Source organism: Exophiala spinifera (assembly GCF_000836115.1).
Source record: "Exophiala spinifera strain CBS 89968 unplaced genomic scaffold supercont1.2, whole genome shotgun sequence".
Classification (NCBI taxonomy): domain Eukaryota; kingdom Fungi; phylum Ascomycota; class Eurotiomycetes; order Chaetothyriales; family Herpotrichiellaceae; genus Exophiala; species Exophiala spinifera.
The window spans coordinates 3,095,977-3,111,858 of NW_015622514.1; the positions used below are offsets into that span (position 1 = coordinate 3,095,977).

The 15,882-nt window shown below is 50.6% G+C and overlaps 6 protein-coding genes across 6 annotated transcripts; 4 read left to right on the forward strand and 2 right to left on the reverse strand.

Moving 5' to 3' along the window:
• Positions 1-3,559: 3,559 nt before the first annotated feature.
• PV08_03420 (uncharacterized protein) lies at positions 3,560-4,648 on the forward strand (the record flags this gene model as incomplete). The annotated part of the gene is made up of 1 exon (XM_016377774.1): positions 3,560-4,648. One exon carries the CDS (start codon positions 3,560-3,562, stop codon positions 4,646-4,648), a length of 1,089 nt encoding a protein of 362 aa, XP_016239344.1.
• A 300-nt stretch (positions 4,649-4,948) lies between these two features.
• PV08_03421 (uncharacterized protein) lies at positions 4,949-5,556 on the reverse strand (the record flags this gene model as incomplete). The annotated part of the gene is made up of 3 exons (XM_016377775.1): positions 4,949-5,048; positions 5,104-5,436; positions 5,492-5,556. The coding sequence occupies 3 exons, from the start codon at positions 5,554-5,556 to the stop codon at positions 4,949-4,951; spliced, it is 498 nt and encodes a 165-aa protein (XP_016239345.1).
• A 728-nt stretch (positions 5,557-6,284) lies between these two features.
• PV08_03422 (uncharacterized protein) lies at positions 6,285-7,964 on the forward strand (the record flags this gene model as incomplete). Its single annotated transcript, XM_016377776.1, has 2 exons — positions 6,285-6,379; positions 6,443-7,964. The coding sequence occupies 2 exons, from the start codon at positions 6,285-6,287 to the stop codon at positions 7,962-7,964; spliced, it is 1,617 nt and encodes a 538-aa protein (XP_016239346.1).
• Positions 7,965-8,458: 494 nt separating this feature from the next.
• On the forward strand, positions 8,459-9,114 carry PV08_03423 (uncharacterized protein; the record flags this gene model as incomplete). Its single annotated transcript, XM_016377777.1, has 4 exons — positions 8,459-8,474; positions 8,543-8,743; positions 8,866-8,976; positions 9,062-9,114. The coding sequence occupies 4 exons, from the start codon at positions 8,459-8,461 to the stop codon at positions 9,112-9,114; spliced, it is 381 nt and encodes a 126-aa protein (XP_016239347.1).
• A 2,912-nt stretch (positions 9,115-12,026) lies between these two features.
• On the forward strand, positions 12,027-12,888 carry PV08_03424 (uncharacterized protein; the record flags this gene model as incomplete). The annotated part of the gene is made up of 2 exons (XM_016377778.1): positions 12,027-12,373; positions 12,537-12,888. The coding sequence occupies 2 exons, from the start codon at positions 12,027-12,029 to the stop codon at positions 12,886-12,888; spliced, it is 699 nt and encodes a 232-aa protein (XP_016239348.1).
• A 791-nt stretch (positions 12,889-13,679) lies between these two features.
• PV08_03425 (uncharacterized protein) lies at positions 13,680-14,321 on the reverse strand (the record flags this gene model as incomplete). Its single annotated transcript, XM_016377779.1, has 4 exons — positions 13,680-13,795; positions 13,881-13,991; positions 14,062-14,207; positions 14,278-14,321. 4 exons carry the CDS (start codon positions 14,319-14,321, stop codon positions 13,680-13,682), a joined length of 417 nt encoding a protein of 138 aa, XP_016239349.1.
• Between the last annotated feature and the right edge of the window lie 1,561 nt (positions 14,322-15,882).

Below are 15,882 nucleotides of genomic sequence, written 5' to 3' on the forward strand. Positions count from 1 at the left end.
TTTCTGATCGAGACGGCATATGAATCGTGATTACCTGGCAGTCTTGGCAGCTGTGTGGATGAGCATGAAGTATTGAAAATGTATCTGTGCTGCCAACAGGATTGGAAGCCATCCCTACTGAGTGAGCTGATTATGCTATGGACTAAAGAGAAGATGATTGCGATTCTAGCACTGTGGTGTTAATCGTGTTAAAGGATGCAAAGTTGACTCCGCAGTTTGCAGCAGGCAGTCACGTGGTTGCTTATTCCATCTCACTAGGCGAGGCAACAGGAGTATTTCATCTAATGCAGGGGGTGATAATACTACTTAGGCGGCGAGATTAATGAACCCCGTTGCTGTGGCTGAGATTCTCTGTTGGTGCGCGGTCATTACAAGGCAATGCCCTCAGGCCGGTCCTCAGCTGTTCCTTGATTGGTGTATCAGTATCCGGCTAGGGTGTGGAAGGGTACCAAACATCAGCATAGACTGAGAAGAGTGGGAGTGAGTGGATTGATAATTGACTTCAAGATACGGAGTATATACGGGTCATTATTCGATATCTACCTTGTTAAAATAGTCAGCGCATAAGTATTGATGTATTTAAGTGGATGAAACGATTTTCCTACTTTCTTGAAGGGCTGAAGAAATCGGGGTTGTAAACACTCAAATGGTGGTATTATTGACGAAGCTCAGTGGTGTATACGTTAGAACAGTGGCTTCACAGTATGAGGGTATTTCTTCAGTGTTCGATTAATGTGGTGGGTGGCGAGGAGTAATTGAAGTTGAAGTACGGAGGCGTGCTCTAAATGTATTTACCCTGCGCTAGTACTAGCGCCTTGGCGTCGCGAGACCTTCGCTGTTTTGAGATGCCTCACCTAATTTATATGGGAGATCTTAAAGGCCTGCAGTGCGCAGTGAATAGTCCTCAACATGGCATCTATTGGACATCCGCAGCCTTGCAAGGCTGAAGTCTTGTATAGACAATCATGGTGTTGATGACTCTATTCCTGCCTCTAGTCCTCTGACTATGCTATGCCGCTGACTATGCTATGCTCGCGCCGATAGAGATGTGACTCCGCGGGTCTATCGACGCTCTTTTGCTAACTTCTGTCCATCTTTTCCTAGTATTTCACATAGTAATCATGGTTATTTATTAGCTGCGCCCCTCCGCGGTATCCTTCTCTGCATTGTCGATCTCATCGATATCTATATCCTTATAGTCCTCATCATTAGCGATAGCGCTTTCACTATCGTTAATCCAGCAATGTTTATAGAGTTCGCCGATCTTGCGCCGCCCTTTATATGACCTTCTAGTCTCGCGGCCCTCTAGATATTCATTGTCGCCTTCTAACTCGATCACCTTTTTGATATTCTCAATGATTCCTTCAATCCATTTTTGAATCTGTGACTGCGGCAGTTCTTTTCATCTATTCCTCCATCTTGAATAAAGTTCCTTCTGATTTTTCGCAGGCCCGTGAAAGGTTGTTCGCTTTTTAATTCATGGCCAGACTTTCTCGATCGCATTAAGGTCTGGCGAGTTTCCCGGCCAAAGAAGACATTTCACATTAGCTATAGAATAGACAGTGTTAATGAAGTGCTAAGCATATAGTGTGGTATTATCCTCCTGGACTATAGTCTCAGGGCCTAGTTTTTGAGTAAATGGAATCATTTTAGTCTGAATGATATGCTGTAATGAATATTAGCACTGTGTTATAGTAGAGAGAACCTTACTAACCTTATAATATTGATACCAGTCAATATCTCCTTGATCTGCCTCCCTCACTAATTTACCTCGCTGTTTCGTGAATCTCCATTGAGGCTTTTTACCTGGGTGATTGCGCAACTCTATTCTAGAGATCTCTGTCTCTAACTCCCAAGCAAGTCTTAAGTCGGGTTCTCTTATTGTGTTGAGTTTATCGATCTCCTTCTGCGTAGCCTTCTTCTCTTTAGTAGTCTCTTGTTTCCATATGTAATAAGGTCCTTTCTCATAATATGAAAAGCAACCCCAAAACATAAACTGCGAGAAGCCTTTTCAACGGTTGCGAACAGACGACTTCTTAAAGGCCTTATCCGCGCTCCGCTAAATGCGTTGAGATCCTCGTCGACAAAGAACAACACTTGTTTCATCGCTCTATATTACCTTTTTCCAATCCTTAAGCGTTCAATGTTAATGAGCGAGGCAGAATTCGAGGCGCGCTTTTCATTGAAGCTTATTGAGGCCGGGCTTTTTGATGGGTTTCACATTTGATAGTCCATTTTTATGCAGGATGCGATTTATAGAGGTAATGTTAACATCATACTCATAGGCGAGAACCTTAATTGATTTTTCTCGACTTGCTCTATCTTGACGAACATTAACAATTATATTCTTCTCAATAGTCTCCTTGATTTTCTTTGGTCTCCCTGGCTTATATTCATCGACAATAAAATGATCAAGAATGCGAGAATCTTTCTTCGGATTGAAGCCTCTCTCTCGCGCTTTTTTTATGATATTGATCACGCTCCTCCGCGGAATTCCTGTTGACTTAACAATCGACTCATATTGATAACCAAGCGAGGATATAGTGAGAGCCTGCGCTCGTTGCGCGAGAGAATAACGAGTCCCAGTATCATTTGATGCGGCGGCCTGAGGTAAAGGTCGAATTGCAGGTGAGTTCTTTCGTCTCGGCCGCTGAGATTCTCTTCCTTTAGCGGCTTCTGCAGCGGAATTAGAAAGCGGCGCAGGCATTTTTAAGAAGACTGACCTTTCGATGGTCTGTCATCCGGGGAGACGGTCAATTTATCACTTATTTTCGGCCCTATAGGCTAGTTGGACTATAAAACAACGATGCTTTTCATAAGCGTGATAAGAAGGTAGTCACTTTGTAGAAGGACTATGAAATCAAGGCAGGATCCTTGCGGCAAGCCAAAGAATCTCATATATTTTACTAGGGAAGTCTTTGACCGCCTCCTTGGATGGCCTCCATGGCGCATTTAGCGTCTGAACTAAAATTTAGCGCAGGGTAACTACATTTGGAGCACGCCTCCGTACTCCGTACCTGGCTGTCATTTCACGACACAAGGCCTATCAACACGCCGTGCTGTCGATTACTCGAACATCCGCTGGCAAAGTTATGAATTAGTTGCCGCCTCGTTTTCGCTGTCGCCTGGGAGGACGGAGAGGATGACGCGTTTCGGGCTTTTGACAGCCAGTTTCCAGGCCGAAAATAGCCGACCATGATTGGCGGATGTTTGATCCTGGAGACCGCGTCAGTCTCAACCCGGAATTTCAATGATCCGCTTCTTCTCCTCGTCGCTTCGTTGTTTGGTGACGCCATCTCGCCAACCACCAGGCATACAAATGAAGTCTTGTAACAGTACACCAAGGTCACCTCTCCATGATCCTCTATCATCTAGCGCGGAGTATCGAACCTCCACGATTTCTTCTGAGATTACCCTTGAGGGGAAACAGCGCCTCCAAGTCCAGCAGCAGGTTGGTTCTCTTTCAGATTGACTGTACCACCTCGCAAGTCACTCCATCGCAGGCTGCCGTTGTAGACAACGAAACATGATGTACTCGTGCCACAAGATGCTCACAACCATGCCTCTCGTCGCCGGGGTGGTGGTCCTCCTCTCCAGCCTCTTCTTAGGAATACCCATGGTCGTATCCGCAGAGCAACAGACACCCTTTCAGCCATCGTCCCCTCGTCAATCGAACCACCACAGTCACAACCACAACCTGTCGATTCCCTCCATCGGGCTGGGCCTCTGGAACTCCAAGGGCGATGACGCAGCCCACGCCGTCACATACGCCTTTGACGCCGGCTACAAGCACTTGGACTCTGCCGCAGCCTACGGCAACGAAGAGTACGTCGGCCGGTCTCTGTCCCCTTCGTCCAAACACTCCCACTCCCCGCCCCCGCCGCGCCACAAGTACTGGGTGACCAGCAAGCTGTGGAACGACGCACACAGGCCGAGCCTCGTCGCGGCGGCCCTCGACAAGACGCTCTCCGACCTCTCCATCGCATACCTGGACCTCTACCTGATGCACTGGCCCGTGGCGTTCCTGCCGGACCAGGCGCCCGGCCGGACCGTCGTCGACCAGGACACGACGATTCTCGACACGTGGCGCGCCATGGAGGACCTCGTCCGCGCGAACAAGACGCGGTACGTCGGCGTGAGCAACTTCTCGCCGCGCCAGCTCGACCAGGTCCTGAAGCACTGCGACATCTGCCCGTACGCCCACGAGTTCGAGACCCACCCTTACCTCCAGCAGCAGGACTTTGTCGACTGGCACGCCGACAACAACATCACCGTCATCGCCTACAGCCCGCTGGCGAACATGAACCCGACCTACAAGGACAAATACCCCAAGCTGGACCCCCTGCTGGAAGATGACTTTTGGAAGGGCCTGGCGAGTAAGAAAAACTGCACCGTGGCACAGGCCGTTCTTGCATGGGGCATCCAGAGAGGCACCGTGGTGATTCCAAAGTCGGTGCACGAGGAGAGAATCATTGAGAATCTTGGAAGTTTAAATGTGACCTTCTCAAAGGACGAGATGAGGGAAATCCAGACCCAAGACAAGAGGTCGAGGTTCAACAATCCCTCAAAAGGCTGGGGAGTGGAATTATTCGAAGGCCTGGATGATGGCTCCAATAGGTTTTTGGCTACCAAATATGATTTGCGATGAGGGAACCTACCTATCCGACACCAACAATACGGAAACGCAGGACGTGAATGGAGACCTAGGAAAGGACCTGGTAAGAATAGGATGTACTGGATGCATCCCTGTCCGCGATTGATACAATGCTTAATATGATATGACTGCAACGCTCAATACGCACACTGCTCCCAATGTTCTTGACGCCAGGTAATGTATACTTTCTTCGCCAGCTCCCGAATGCACCTCGTCGACCAACGCCAGGACTCTTATTCAACCTTGGGAAGCATGGGGATCGTGATCGTTCTTCCTGCGCAAGCGGCGAATTGTTCAGTCATCAATATCCTGGTGACGGGCCAAGACCTTTCGTTGGTATTCCTCAGGGTCTTTCTCATGTAGTTGGGCGGCTTCGTTGTTCAAAGGGCTCGCACTATTTCACAGTCAGTTTTTCTTTCTTCTTTTGCACTCGGGAAAAGAGACCATACTTGTTTGGCTCCCCGAGCAGACTCTGCAAACTCAGCAGTACAGTCTGCACATTGTACACTGCACTCCACTTCTCTTTGAGGATGTCCAGGCATATCCTTCCGCTGAAATCGATGTTTGGGTGATAGATGGGCGTCTTGAAGAGTACGGTAGGAGGAGTGTAGGGATAGTTCCCCGGGAACTCGAAGCTGAGCTTCAGGTTCAAATCTGCGTAGGGCGTGTCTTTGGGTCCGATGATGGTGGCGGTCCAGTGTAGTAAGTTGCCATCTGCATCAGGAAAGGCTGAGATTCCCGGCGTAGGAGACATCATCAAAGTCATCAACTCAGACTGGAGCCTATAGCATTGTCAGTGATGGAGAGAACAGGTAGAGATTCACTAAATCACTGTACCTCTTCGTGACGCTCTGAATGTCAGCCTTTCTCGGAGCGGCCGAGAGTTTCTGTTGTTCAGCCATCGTGGACAAGCCAGGAGCCGCGTTCTGGGTATCTTCGAGAGCAAAATCCATCTCAATGGCGACGGCTTATATGAGATCGACGGTGGTGGAGACAAAGTCGGCTCTTGCCTTGTCACTAAAGGCTCGAGAATGTATGAGCTTGGAATGCTGCAAACGGAACGATGTTCTAGCCAACAAAAAGCAGGTCCGCTCGCTGTGCCGGGCCCGAAAAGACTCGACTGTACAACGCAGGAAACAAGAAAAGATGCAGAAGAGATTGAGGAATAGTCGCAACGTAGGAGTTATCGAGGTCGGATTAGGGATATGTATGAAGCAGGAACGACGATGGGTTTAGTTAGAATTGTGGGAGGATTGCTCGAGGTTTCGGCGCTTGTTGACTTGTCAGTGTCACTGCAGTAACAGGTCGCGCAAAGACACGCCTGCGGTGGTAACAAGTGACGTCGGGCGCAGGCACCACGACAGGGCTCACTAGGCTAATTAGGCCACTAGACCAAGCCTCTCTAGGCTAGCGAGGGCCTCTCCAGGCTCCTGGATGGCATGTTTAGGCGCGCCCAGAATGTTTTCCCTGCGCTCCGTCTGCTCCACCTGCAACACGCCCGCGTTGCCCATACAATTGGGAGCCTCACCGCAGATGCGAGACAATATTCTCGGCCACCGACCGCCTCAAAGATGAATGGCTCGACGGCGTTGAGTTGACATTCAGCACGAGCACCCCCTCGTCCGTCGTCATGAACGGCATACCGCACTCTCAGCTGGCACCTTTGCCATCTCAACTGCCGTTTCGAATCGTCTCGCCAACGATAGGGTCTGGAGCATATGCATGGTAATGACTTCTTTCTATGCAGATGCGTGTTCCAGTAGATTGACTCTCAACTCACACGCCTAGTATAAAGAAAGCCGCTCCCCTCCAGAAGGAAACGCCCGTCTTTGCCATCAAGTTCATCAACAAACTCTTCGCCCAGAAATATGGCCGCATCAAGCAGAAACAGCTCGAGATGGAAATCTCGCTGCACAAACACCTCGGCCTCCACAAGAACATTGTCGAGTTCTTCGACCATGGCGCTGATGCTGATTGGGTGTGGATAGCCATGGAACTGGCAGAAGGAGGAGATCTCTTCGACAAGATCGAGGCAGATGCTGGGGTTTCCGAGGATATTGCCCACGTCTACTTTACGCAGATGATCAGTGCCATCGGATACATGCATGCGAAAGGGGTGGCTCATCGGGACATCAAGCCTGAGAACGTGCTGCTGTCTGCGGAGGGAGACCTCAAAATAGCTGATTTCGGCATGGCCACGCTGTTCGAATATGGAGGCAGGAGAAAGCTTGCCACGACTCTCTGCGGAAGTCCGCCATATGTTGCTCCCGAGGTCTTGTCGTGTAGCACGCAATCAGGCACGAAAGGGGTCGGCTATGCACCAGATATGGCAGATGTGTGGTCGTGTGGTGTCGTCCTGTTTGTGTTGCTGGCGGGAAACACGCCGTGGAGTCGTCCGGTAGAAGGACGAGACGAATATGGCCGACCGAACGAGTACAGCGAGTACGTTTCCAGCAACGGACGACCAAATGACGAGCTCTGGGATGCGCTTCCTTCCGAGGTATTGTCGCTTCTTCGAGGAATGATGCGGGTCGACGTCAAGTCGAGATTTTCGCTCGAAGATGTGCGGCGGCACCCGTGGTTCACCAGACCGAATAGATTCCTGGATCAAAAAGGCAGACTCAATGATCCTATCACCCTAGCTACAAACATGTTTGAAGCACTACATGTCAGCTTCGATGCAGATCCTCTAGCTGGAACACAGCGGCGCAAGTCGGCCGATGACATGGACATTGATGGACCTGCGGCCAAGATGTCGTCAACACAACCTGAGGCTCCGTCCGAGGACATGCTGTTCGATTGGAGACGACCGACTGATACGACCTCGTTCAATACACAAGCCGCACCCGGGATGGGCGGGTTCGCAACACAGTCGATGTCGACCACCAACTTCCTGCTTGACGAACCGGCAACCCAGCAATTCTCACAGCGCCCCACGGTACCGTTGACCAGAACTCAAATGGCTCGTAAATTTGGCGACATTCTACCTTCGCATGGAATGACGAAGTTCTATTCTGTCTGGGCACTGCATTTGCTATTTCCCTACATCTTGGAGGCTTTGAGCCGGCTTGGAGTGCCGACGGCGAACACGCCTCGACCTACATCTCGGGACGTGGAATGCCGAATTAAGGTCAAGGCACAAGACAGTAGAGGATGTCCTTTACGTGGTGAGATTGCGCTTGAGCTCGTCGATACCGGACTCGTAGAGGTCAATTTTGTCAAGGCATCGGGAGATCCCCTGGAATGGCGAAGATTCTTTAAGCGGATGGCTGTGCTTAGTCAAGACGCGGTGTACAAGCCGGAAGAGTAGCGGATCCAAATGGTCGTTTCGGTACCATTCCATAGACGCATATGAAAAGAATGTGAGCAGGAGGTGCCGTCAGTCTATAGCCTGTTGTTGGCTGGGGAGGCAGAAGCAAAGACCCTGAGATGCGGAGCCCCATATGTTTGTCGTTGTTGTATTGTGTGTACCTCGGCACCTTCGCGAAACCCTGCATAAGGCACCCTAATAATACATTACTGTTCGACTTTCACATGCGCAACTCCTGCGTTATCTCTCCCCGTCTCTGAATACACAGTGACGTACTCGGTGTTGACCATTTGTGCCTAGGCAAAGGCAGGTCAATTGACTGTCATCTTTTTGAAGGCCCTCGTGATCAAATCTCTCCCTCATGCTCCTCGAGTATTTCAGCGCCCTGAATACCTTCTAAACACCTTGACACCGACATCCTGCCAACTGTTCTCCGTGCCTGAAGTTCGCTCTCTCCCGAGTCATCCGAGATATTTACCACCACCGCACACACGATGTCTCTCAAAAACGGTAAGCGTCTATTTTAATTCCATCTCTCCGTCCCTTTCGCGAGCAGTCCTAATCGCCGTTGATCGCAGATGCATTTCCTTCCTCTGCGGCGTTTGACGCCATCAGCGACGCTCTCTCCAACGATGCCGAGCGAAAAGCCGCGATCAAGAACGGCGGCGCCATCTTCGCATTCGAGTTGACGAACGACAAGAATGAGAAGGAGTCGTGGTACTTGGACCTGAAAGAGAGCGGAACGGTCGGGAAAGGACAACCGCCCAAGAAGGCAGACGGTGTGTTTTGAGATCCCTTCCCTTGTCACACACTACGACACCCCCTTGCGCGATTCCTGTGCTTGCCGCTCGAGTACCTTACCTGCAGCCGGGGCCTTTCTTTTGACTGATGGTGCCACCAGTCACGTTGATTCTGAGCGAGGAGAACTTTGGAAAGCTGGTCGCTGGCAAGTCCAAGGCCCAGACGCTGTTCATGGGCGGGAAGCTGAAGATCAAGGGCAACGTAATGAAGGGTGAGTTGAATTGGATTCGAGGCCACGCCAATATCTCCAGACCTGCAGACTGGAACGCAGCCACTGACACAACAACGTCTTGCAGCAACGAAACTAGAACCCATTCTTGGGAAGGCCAAGTCGCAATCCAAGCTATAGAGCTGTGCCCGGGCGGGACGGTATGGTGGTATACTACAGTGCGTGTGTGGCAATGACAGCGATGCTAGGTATCTAGACCGTTGGGTTGATCTTTCAGCCAGCCATCGACGGTCCTACCACTGGAATGTATAACAAAGATACGGATACAGCTACCTTGTGTGTAGTATCAGTCAAACTTATACGTTGTCCGGTTCATGGACACAAGTCATTTCTGCACTCTTGCTGTTCAGCACGATCCTCGGGGCGTCCTCGGCGGCCTTGACATGTTTGTTTCTTTTTTCGCTCGACGTCCCTGTTTGCCAGGAGGACTTTGTAACCGTAGTGGCTAGGACAGAAATACCGTACATCATATCTACTTAAGCATCAGTTACACCACGTTACTAACTAAGTCTGCCCTAGGTCGTTCGGTACGTCCACTCTCCTCTACCCGTCCACGCCCTTTTCCGGTATCGAATATGGCGTTCAGCTCCTCGGATTAACTAACTGTCTTGAGTCTCCGGCGTAGCAGTTGGTGGCTGCCTTTGACACATAATACATGTTCGCTTTCTCGCCGGTGGGCTGGGAGGCGCAGATAACTTTGCATAATCTCTGAAGACTGTGGCGGCCATGCTGCATACCAGGACGTTCTCGAATGTCTCCCTGTGTGTGTTGGGTTGTGTTGCGTGTGCAGCGTGGGCCCTTGAATTCAACTTGTTTGAGATGCTAATTTGTTAGTTACACTTCTCTTCATGTTTTCTTAATTACTTCTTTTGATGACCGGGTGGTCCATGATCATGCTGTGTGGAGCAAGATATCCATCCACAAGGAGATTGTTGGCGTCACAGACAGTACTGCTACCCTGCCTGTATCCCCGACACGTCGTTTAAAAAAATGATCAAAACGATGCCCTCGTCTCTCGAATAATATTCTTCCACGGCTGGCTGCGAAAACGCCGTTACTGCTGCGTACAAATGGACCTAGTTAGGATTTTGCGGGCGCGGTTCTATGGAAAATCATGCACGGCGATCTGACTCGTCTGATGAAGACAGCCGGGGATGGAAACGATGGTACCTTGCATACTTCCGCCGTCAGCCAGCCTTTTTTAAGCAGAGTACGGAGCACGCCTGTGTACGTACTGCGTGTAGGTTAGGGGTTGCACTTCCGTACGGGACGGAGCATTTCCCAATATCCTCTAGTAGGAAGCCGGGAGATGAGACTTTATGTGGCTTGTGTTTTCTCAAAACTTTCGATCGCATGCCGCACGACAGTACCGAACTGCATCGACGCCATCTTGTTATCACCAACGCGAGATTCCCGAGTCCATGTGCAGCGGTGCTTACCAAGCTTTGGGGCTTTCTTTAGAAACATCGAGGAAACTCGCCGCGCTCTCCTCCGCGGTTTTCAAATTGTCGTGGTGTGGAACAAGCCGCTTTATTAGACTGTCAAAGTCCCATAGTGCGAGGAAACTACTCCCTATACAGTCTACCTTGACGGGACGACATCTTATTTTCATTTGGGACCGGTCAATTTCCACAAAGATTGAACGGCCACGCGGCCTTGACACTTGTGCTCGTATCGTCAGCTCGTATGCATATTCACTCTGTAGGTGTAGATAGAGATATATATAGATAGATAATAGGTGTCGATGTATGTGGCTGTAGGTGCAGGTGTCGACGACGAGGTTGTGATGCCGTTTTCAGGAGACGAATGGACTGTTCACAGGTAGGCATTTTAGTCAAAGGGAGGCCAGCCAACGAAGAGTACTGCTTTCATTATTCTCTCCGTGTCAAGGGGCAGATGTTTCGAGCTGGTTTCATAATGCTCTGTACTGTGCAAACGAGCCAACACAAGCCATGTCGCCCTCTCTCACAAAACACAGCTCGCAAGCCACCCCCGGGAAACGTGCGGCACAGCCTCATTAGCCTCCCCCGAAAAGTCTTGGAAGGCTGCCACTATCGACAATCCAGACCAGAGCTCCGTAGTGCTAGTTCGTAGTCAGCAGTCCACGACCCTTTCAATTCCCCCTTTCAGGAACCGTGGGCTGCTGTGGCTCGCTTCTTACTGGTCCACCGGACCCAAGCGAGTCTTCCAAAACACTCCCCCCGAGTGTCGGATGCTGTCGACACGAACCGGCACCAGTTGGCGCCATAATGGGCTTTGGACAACGTCAGAACATTGCTGATTCCCGACCTGTGATCAGAGACGGCTGATGAGTGGTGAGATAAACCATCCCATCTGTCCCAACAAGCGCACAGAGTGACGCGTCCTCCGGGTGCGGGCGAGGGAGAACTGTACTGTACCACCCCCTGGCCCTGGGGTCCGACTCCCTATCGACGTGTGTTTGCGAGCACAGGCCCCCCCTCCCTCCATCCGACGCACCTGTTGAAGTCTGATTCGACGATTCCATGGGGGACCAGGCTCACGTCTCTCTTCTGGACCAACTCCGACAGTTGGCGTTTGGGCCTAAATTTGGCAGACCAGAGCGTCCCTGGCTAGTGAGGCTTTTCAATGTAGGGCTGAGGACCGAGGAGCCTCTCCGGCCTCATCTGCACTAGAGTTGGACTGGCTTTAACCGCTGCACGCCACCCCTTGAAAGATTGCACGCGCCATGGTAGCTGCTGAACGGAGCGGAAAGGAAAAAAAAGCTTGTGGACCTTGTAGAGTCTATATAAGTATTGACCGATCGCCTTGTTTCAAAAAACTCAGAAGAGACTTCTCTTACACGACAAAACACAGCAAAAGAACAAGCACGCAGCATCACAATCACCCTTTTCTTTTCGCCTTTGAACCCTGGTGGTCAACACATAGAGTTACGTTCCAAAGCTCCATTACACGAAAATCAAAAGAAAGACCTCCAGTCTCACTCTTCTCTTGACCAAAAATACTCATTCGACTCATCAACCAAACAAGCAAATCCAAACGTCCAAAGTAAAATGCATTCGACGACCGCCTTTGTCCTCTCAGCGCTTGCCTCGTCGGTGCTCGCGGCTGAGACCGTGCACAACGTCCAAGTCGGTCCCAGCTTGACCTTCACCCCCGACACCGTCCAGGCCGCCGAGGGCGACTGGGTCGAGTTCACCTTTGGAGAAGGCCACTCGGTTGCGCAGAGCACCTTCGCCGCCCCCTGCGTGCCCTTGTCCGACGGCACGAGCGTCTACTCTGGCTTCCCTAGCGACGGAGATGTTTGGCGCATCCAGATCAACAGCACCGATCCTCTGTGGCTGTACTGTTCCGCGAGTGGTCACTGTGAGAGTGGCATGGCTATGGTCGTGAACCCACCGTACGTTTTCCCTTTCGCCTTTTTTCCCGCTTTTCCCTACTTTTTTTCACTCCTTACTTCATTTTTCACCCCCTCGCCCACCAATTCAATCCGAACTAGAATCGAAACCCTCAACCAACTCGTGTGCTCGTCTTACTCATGCTGACCGATTCTTGCAATGTAGAAGCAGCGGTAACACTCTCGACGCGTACAAGTCCGCAGCTCAAAACGCACAGGGCTCGTCCCCCGCGAATGTCCAGGGCGGTGTCTTTGGTGCTGCTTCTGCCTCTGCTAGCGGCTCGTCGTCGCCTTCTGCATCTGCATCTGCCAGTGGATCGTCGTCCTCGGCCTCATCCTCTGCATCCGCCAGTGGATCGTCGTCCTCGGCCTCATCCTCTGGTTCTACCTCTGCATCTGCCACTAGCGCGAGTGCAAGCGCTGCTGCCTCTCCCAGCAACGGAGCCGAGCCCGTGTCTGTTAAGAATGGACTCTTGTTTGCCGGTGCCGTTGCCGCTGGTGTTGCTGCTGTTCTATAGAGAGATTCTGGTTATCAACCGGCTGACCGACGGACCGAATATTCTCTTCTTATGTTGTGTCGTTGTATTCTCCTGACTTCACTTATTAGGATGGAACTCTCGCCTTACTTCCTATGGGGAGTGGAGAAGGCTGGGACTGGAAAGCATAGTTCTACAGAACAGTAGTACTAGTATGCAACATATTTTTGTTCTGTTTACCGACCGCGTGTAGTATCGTCTCATCCAGACCAATATCGAGATATCCTGCATACGTGACATTATTTACGTGTCGCAAAGAGACAAATCTTCCTTCATAGAGCATACTCCGTACATATAATGGTTTGCTACGCACAAAGAACGAGTACGATATCCGGGTGCTGATAAATCCTATCAAGTCAGCTCCTGCCATGGCTACCACTATCATCACCACCGCCACCTCCTCCTCCTCCTCCTCCTCCACCTCTCCTCCTTCCTCTTCTTCTAGGGCACCCCTTTCCATCAACCATTTCTACGTTGTTCTCATTCGTCCAACAGGGTGAGAATGCCAGTTTGAATATCATACTTGAGCCCGACAATCTGAGTATTCTTATTGATCAATGGCGACGCTTTGAGAAGAGCAATGTCGTGCCTGAGGCTATCTTCGATTCTGTCCCCCGAGAGATATTCCAATTAGCATTAGTCTCTTTTGCATGCATTGTTTTCTATTCCTTGACGTTTTCCAATATTCGCACACACACACACACACACACACACACACACACAAAAGGATGTGACAGAGAAAAGACGCGGCGAAGAAAAGAGACAAAGGGTTCTTACCCGTTTTTGATCTCGCCAAACTCCATAGACTGTATCAATTCACCTGCGTCGGGGTTGATTTCCAGAAGTGCTCGTTTGACATCGGCGTCGTGAAAATGACTCATTCCACAGTCTGATTGATATTCACAAGAAAATACAGTCAGCACTTTCCCTCCTTTCTCGCAATGACCGGCCAACTGAAAATGAACGCAACTCACCCGTATGGTGCATGACGACGATGGTGCCCGGGCGTCCGATTGTCTGGAGGACCGAGAGTGTGCGGATGGCGTCAAAGGCCCTACCACCCGCGTTGCGAACCATGGTGGCCGCTGGACGAAAGAAAAAAACAAGTCAGTCAGGCTCCAAAAAGGTGTCGGTGTTGTTGTAGTTGAAACTCACGCAGGCTACTGTCGAGGCCGAGAATCTGGTAGGGATTCAAGCGTGGGTCGGAGCACGAAAGGACTACCACGCCTTCGCCTGAAGCCCTTATTTTCGTCGCCAGCTGCATCAACCCGGGAGGTGCTTGATAAGTCGGTGCGAACTTGCTGTGGGAGATGTTGGGTCAGTCCGTCTGTTGGGCTCAAGGGGTTGCTTGGGAGGCGTTGTCCATGTTACCTGAGGTTCCGAGCAAGCATTTCCGCTAAAGGTTTAGAAACCATCTTTGTTTGGTCGCTGTATTATGTCGGAGGGCCCCTTCTTTTTATTCTTTGTGGTGAGAATTGGAATGTTCGGCCTGAGATAATTGCATTGTATGCACTCGGTGTGGAGCTGGCGGTGTCACCTTTTTGTAGACATCTTCGAGGCAACGATATTCCCGTATCGACAACGTGCCAGAAGAAGCCAACACATTTCGTCACCCATGATTTACATTCCGGGCGTAACAGTAGTCTTCTATCACCATGTACATCATACGCACGCAAGCTGTAGACGAGGGTGGTGGTGTTAGCGGTGGTGAGTAATCACCTACTGTACGAACTTAGTGTCATCCGTACATGGATGTCATTGGCCCTATGAAAGCCAACTGTAAAGTAAACACCAGCGATTCCCCCAGTCGCCGATTGTACGATGGCATTTCGCGGTGTTGGTAGTGTTCCCATGTCGACAACTGATGAGTATTGCTTAAGTCCTCCAGAGCAGACACCGACCAGGCACGTAGTATGATAGGAAATGTTCGAGAGTTTGTCAGCGCTCTCCAGTGCTAGCCAACTTTGTAGCGTGCGCGAAATAGCCGTAATCAGGTAAACAATAATGGGAGTACTCGCGACCTCGAACCAATTCCAGGCTCAAGAGACTCTAGATTACATATGGGAAGAGAAGAAACCTGCACGCCACAACGGGCTTCAAGTACCTCCCTTGGCTGATATGGGAGCGGACGTGACCGGCACAGCTAGATAGGTACCATGGATATCTCCATGGGCTGACAAGAAGTCGTGGGTATGGATTGGCGGTTCAGATTCGAGGCGTCACTATCCCTTTTCAAATGAGTTCACAGACTGTTGCGGAGTAAGGGATACTCGTCCCATTTGTATCTGAGCTTGAAAGCAGCGCGGAACAGTGAAACTGTTTCCAGTTGCCGTTTTGAATTACCTACCCCTGATCAGGGAATCGAATGATGGAGCCTTCCCCATCACGATCCTACCATACAGCACCTCTGCAGCATGGTCTGGGCCAGATTCAAGAATTGTGGCGCGAAGAGAATGAATTGACTCTCTCACAAGTAAAGGAGCGGCTCGCCGCTATATGTAAGCCAGTTGGCAACCGGATAAAACTATCTCCGGTCATTGGAGCTAGAGACACGTGACAGCCACGTGAGAGAATCCACCGGACCCAGCTAGTTGTAGGGGTCTTCATGCACAATAAATATGCTACGCACAACAATAATAATGCGCCCAGTGACACTGGCGCTTGTCTTATTGAAATCTAGCGGTGGTGAGGTGATCGGCGGGCGCATAACTATTGCACTACACTACTCCCTACCTAGCTGTGCCTTAAACTCCTGCAGTGTTGAAGGTCTTGGATTATTGCACAGAGGTTTGTGAATCATAATAAGTGGCAATATCAGTGGGCACCGTACTTGTACACTGGTCTTTGTCGGCTACACGTGCGTTGACATGTCACAATTCAGCTACATCGTGGCTCCATCGTGCTGGCGCCGAGTTTACCTTTTGAGGTAGTCCATTTAGAGAAACATCCACTCGGAATCTACGAGACGCATATCCG